Source organism: Cebus imitator, unplaced genomic scaffold, assembly GCF_001604975.1.
Source record: "Cebus imitator isolate Cc_AM_T3 unplaced genomic scaffold, Cebus_imitator-1.0 Scaffold172, whole genome shotgun sequence".
NCBI lineage: Eukaryota > Metazoa > Chordata > Mammalia > Primates > Cebidae > Cebus > Cebus imitator.
The window spans coordinates 1572735-1578169 of NW_016107487.1; the positions used below are offsets into that span (position 1 = coordinate 1572735).

The window sequence follows — 5435 nt, forward strand, 5'->3', positions numbered from 1 at the left end:
AAAAAAAAAAAAAAAAACTCCATTTTGTTTGAACCACTGTTACTGTGGGACTTTTAAGCAGCCCTGCTTACATCTATAATTCTACAGACCTCTTACTAACTCAAACCCAAAGACAGAAAAAGCAGATCAGGGAAAGGAATCTTGATGGGTGTGGAAGTGAAAATACTAGTTTGTCACCACAGGTATGTATCACTGAATCTTTTGTCACTGAAGTAATGTATTGCCAGTCTTCAAAAATGTTAGGGCCAGGTGTGGTGGCTCACACCTGTAATCCCAGCACTTTGGAAGACTGAGGCAGGCAGATCACTTGAGGTCAGGAGTTCAAGACCAGCCTGGCCAACATGGCAAAACCCTGCCTCTACTAAAAATACAAAATAATAATAATAATAATTATCCAGGTGTGGTGGCATATGCCTGTAGTCCCAGATACTCAATAGGCTGATATGGGAGGATTGCTTGAGCCTTGGAGGTGGAGGCTGCAGTAAGCCATGATGGCACCACTACACTCCAGCCTGGGTGCAGAATGAGATCCTGTCTCAGAAAAAAAAAAAAAAAAAAGGCTCGGAGCGGTGGCTCATGTCTGTAATCCCAGCACTTTGGGAGGCTGAGGTGGGTGGATCACAAGGTCAAGAGATTGAGACCATCCTGACCAACATGGTGAAACCCCGTCTCTACTAAAAATACAAAAATTAGCTGTGCATGGTGGCATGCACCTGTAGTCCCAGCTACTCAGGAGGCTGAGGCAGGAGAATTGCTTGAACCTGGGAGGCAGAGGTTGCAGTGAGCCAAGATCGCACCACTGCACTCCAGCCTGGTGCCTGGTGACAGCGAGACTCTGTCTCCAAAAAAAAAAAAATGTTTTGAAGAGTGCAGTGCAGAAGAGGGAGGAATTCTTTCTCTGAGAATCTCTGTAGTTTTTTTGCAGTGCATTCTGCCCCACACACTGGTGTTTTGTCACAGTTTTATGTCACCCTGAATTGCTATGTACCTCTTCCACACCTGAAATTCTTTCTTCTCATTGACATCATAAACTCTGAGATATGTGGGGAGAAATTATAGTTTGATATCCATCCCCAGCAAAGCCTAGTAATGCTCTAAGCATAGAAAAGCACTCATTCAATATTCTTTCCATTCAGCAGGCATGTCTCCCCCTTAATGAAAAGAATTTGGCAGAAGCTGGGACAGGCCTGGCCACTGAACAATCATCAAATAAGGCAGAGGTAATGGTCACTTAAAGACAAAGGTCCATTGTATTTTAGGGTAACCGGACAGCAAGGGCAACAGTAGCACATTATATGCTATGCTGGCACGAGGACTTACCATCCAATTAGGCCATTTTCCTTCTGGCATGTTTTCCATCCAGGATGTGATAACCTCATACACGCTGTTCCCAGAAAGAGTGTCTAGCATGGTGAGGTAATTGTTGAAGGGAAAGTCGGCTTCTTGGATAAATGGCATTCCATAGAACATGATGGTCCTGTCAATGCTCTCTGCATAAGCTTCAGTCCCCATGAACCTGTAAGAGTTAACATGGTTCAGTGTCATCAGGACCTTCAGAAGCCTGGGAAGATGCTCTGCAGCTGCTTATCTTGCATGTACAAGATGTAGGGGCTGAATGCACACTATTATCCGTATAGGTCTAGCACCTTCTGGAAAGCATAGTCAAGCCAGATGGCCAAGAACTGTCACACTGGGTCACATTACCACTTTCTCACTGTAATAAATCCAAAGGTTAGCCTAATATTAGGTCACGTCTCAAAGTTAAGAAACACATTTGGGGGCCAGGTGTGGTGGCTCACACCTATAATCCCAGCCCACTCTGGGAGGCCGAGGCAGGTGGATCACTTGAGATCAGGAGTTGCAGACCAACCTTGTCAACATGAAAAAAAACCCATATCTACCAAAAATACAAAAATTAGGTGTGGTGGTGCACGCCTATAATCCTAGCTACTTAGGAGGCTGAGGTAGGAGAATCACTTGAACTCAGGAGGTGGAGGTTGCAGTGAGCCGAGATTGTGTCACTGCACTCCAGCTTGAACGACAAGGTAAGACTCTATCTTTAAAAAGAAATAAAGAAAAAAGAAATATATTTGGATCTCAGTCAATATTGGGTTTTGTTTTGTTTTTGTTTTTGTTTTTTTTTTGAGATGGAGTTTCACTCTTATTGCCCAAGCGGAAGTGCAGTGGTACAATCTCGGCTCACTGTAACCTCCACCTCCTGGGTTCAAGCAATTCTCCTGCCTCAGCCTCCCGAGTAGCTGGGATTGCAGGCACCCACCACTACGCCTGGCTAATTTTTTGTATTTTTAGTAGAGACGGGGTTTCACCACGTTGATCAGCCAGGCTGATCTCAAACTCCTGACCTCAGGTGATCTGCCCACCTTGGCTTCCCAAAGTGCTGGGATTACAGGCGTGAGCCACCATGCCCTGCCTGTTCTTTTCTTTCTAAACCTAAAATCCTAGGAGAAATAATCTCCTAGAATCAAAATTCATTAACATCCTGAGACTAAAACTCATTGACATCCATGAAGACTTTCTTTAGCAATTCTCATCACTCCATGTAGAATCTAAAGTGTGTGTCTGCAAATAAGATGAGCTGTTTTCCCCAAAAGAACTTCTCTTTGTATTTTTGTCCCTGTAAAGTCTTGCCTTATTATTGGTGTGCACTCTCAATTGCTGAAAGCAAAACACTGTTTGGGGAAGACATATTCACCTGAAATTACTCCAATCAATGCTGGCTTTAGCTATTTGAGGAAGCATAATTATGGATAAGTGCATGGTCTCTGGAGCCCAACTGTTTCAGTTCGAATGCCATGTCTGCCACTCCTTCCTGTGGACATTCCCTGCACGCGCAGAGCCTCGGTTTCCCTGTCTGAGACAGAGTAATCAGTGTACCTACTTTAAGGAGGGGAAATTTTTTTAATTCCTTTTTATTGATTCTGTTGGGTAATCTATATAAACAATAGTTAATTTTGTTGAGTATTATGATCCAGGCACTACTTTAAGTGTTTTATGTATATTATCTAATTGAACCTCACCACAGCCCTATAAAGGTTATTGCTATCACTTTTTCATTTATAAGAAAACCGAGACTTATGTTTTCTAACTAGCCAGCCCTAGGTCACACAGCTACAGAGCAGGATGCCCCCTCGAGCCTACCTGATTCCAAAGCTATGTTCCTGATCATTGAGATCTACTGATACTTTAGCTGAGACATATGGATTCATACAGTACAAGGAAACTATAGATCCAATAACAATAATACTGCAGAGAAGGAGCTGGTATTTTTATTGTGTTTTCTTGACATGGAGTCTTGCTCTGTTGCCCAGGCTGGCTTGCAATGGCATAATCTCAGCTCACTGCAACCTCTGCCTACCGGGTTCAAGCAATTCTCCTGCCTCAGCCTCCTGAGTAGCTGGGATTATAGGCATGCACCATCATGCCCCACTAATTTTTGTATTTTTAGTAGAGGAGGGGTTTCACCATGTTGTCCAGGCTGGTCTCGAACACCTGACCTCAGGTGATGTGCCAGCCTTGGCCTCTCACAGTGCTGGGATCACAGGCATTAGCCACTGTACCCAGCCAGAGCTGGTCTTTAAAAAAGAAAAAAATAATAGTTCATGGCTAACACTTAGCTTATTATCTTTTTAATTAACCTAATTTTCACAAAACTCCTGTGAAGTAAGTAATGTGATCTGCATCATTTTACAAAAGAGGAAACTGAAAGTCAGCAAAGTAAGCAAACAGAAAAGGAATACAGCAGGCCCTGGTATAACCAAACTGTAATCAATTATAATTATGCAGGTTTGGGGTCTGGGCGCGGTGGCTCATACCTGTAATCCCAATATTTTGAGAGGCTGAGGCAGGCAGATCATGAAATCAAGAGATAGATACCATCCTGGCCAGCATGATGAGACCCCATTTCTACTAAGAAAAAAAAAAATACAAAAATTAACTGGGCAGGGTGGCATGTGCCTGTAATCCCAGCTACTCGGGAGGCTGAGGCAGGAGAATCGATTGAACCCGGGAGGCAGAGGTTGCAGTGAGCTGAGATCGTGCCACTGCACTCCAGTTGAACCTCCAAATACACCTGGTTGTGAGGGATACACTACAGATCACACACTAAGCCTGGGAAGAATGAGAGCGTGTGTCGTGCTCACCGGTATCTGCCGGGCTCCCTGCTAAACTGGTCCATGGTCTGCCGGAAGCTGCGGACGATGTCGTGCATTCCCACCTGCGTGGTGGTGAAGTCATGGTACAGCTCCGAGTAGTGTGTGACCGTGTCCTTTGAAAACCAGAACGACATGGTTATCATTTCATGTGTGGCATGCCCACAGCTGGCTCTACGTGAATGCAGACAACGTCTTCGAAGGACTTGAGCTGGGCAAGACACACACTCAAACGTAATTTTGTGGATGGAGAATACGTCATTTAATGCTCAAGTTAACTTTATAAATCTACTAAACTATTTCTCTGATAGACTGTCATACATTTTAGCAAACTAAATTTTACCAAACAAAACATTGATTACAAAGTCCTCCTCAATATGTAATTGTCAAAATGTTCCACACTTTTAAGGACAAACAAAGCAAATGATAGTGATTACAGAGCTCATTATTACATTTTATCTGCTCACAAAAATATTACCATCACTCACATAAATTTGTTTCTTTACCACCACTATCCTTTATCCTTACGGTTATACTTTCTCAGAGTTTCAGTAAATTTTTCCTGATTTCTATGTCTTTCTACAATTTCTAAATCAATGTCTCATTTCTACATCTAAGATGACAATAATCTCCTGGAATCAAAAGATTACATCTCATACAAGCCAAGGCCTCGTTACTTCAGCTTATGTGAGATGACAAAATTGCAGGAGTCAATGTCCTCTATTGTGTGGCCCTTGGTAGAGCCTGCAATGTCCATGTCTGCAGAGCCCTTGTCACTGAAGGACTCATCAAGGGATCCCTCACTCTGGAGGAAACCACTGGAAGACAACATCTCATGCATATGCATTTGAAACTCTGGTGCATTTCCTAAAGAAATGAATCAAGGTACTTCTAGACACAGGACAAAACTCATCTTTGTAATTGGTATCTTAGGCTGAGAAAGAAAACACTCTGATAGCATTTTCAGAAAAGGCAAAAGAAACATGTTTAAAATAAAACTTTACCGGGATTTGGGTCTTATTTACTTGGATCTCATCTCTCAGATGCTTGGCTTCTAGGAGAAATTTAACAGCGTCAAAACTAAAACCATCGACACCCTTTGTGAGCCAGAACCGTATAATTTCCTAAAGATGAAGAGCAAAATGCTTAGTTACATTAACTACACATTATTATTACAGGGTTTAAAAAGTTTTGACTGTTAATGACTTGGCATCATAAAATAGTTATCTACATACGAAACAAGCACAGTATCCACATGGTCTTTTT

At 42.6% G+C, this 5435-nt stretch overlaps 1 protein-coding gene across 2 annotated transcripts in view; it reads right to left on the reverse strand.

The window, feature by feature from the left end:
• SLC3A1 (solute carrier family 3 member 1) overlaps nt 1-5435 on the reverse strand; it is a 46331-nt gene that overhangs the window by 15137 nt on the left and 25759 nt on the right. For both annotated transcript variants that reach the window (XM_017544842.2, XM_037744407.1), the window contains exons 5-7: nt 5174-5293; nt 4161-4285; nt 1321-1516 (exon numbers count right to left, since the gene is read on the reverse strand). In XM_017544842.2, the coding sequence (XP_017400331.1) occupies nt 1321-1516; nt 4161-4285; nt 5174-5293 (441 nt within the window). The remainder of the gene's footprint in view (nt 1-1320; nt 1517-4160; nt 4286-5173; nt 5294-5435) is intronic.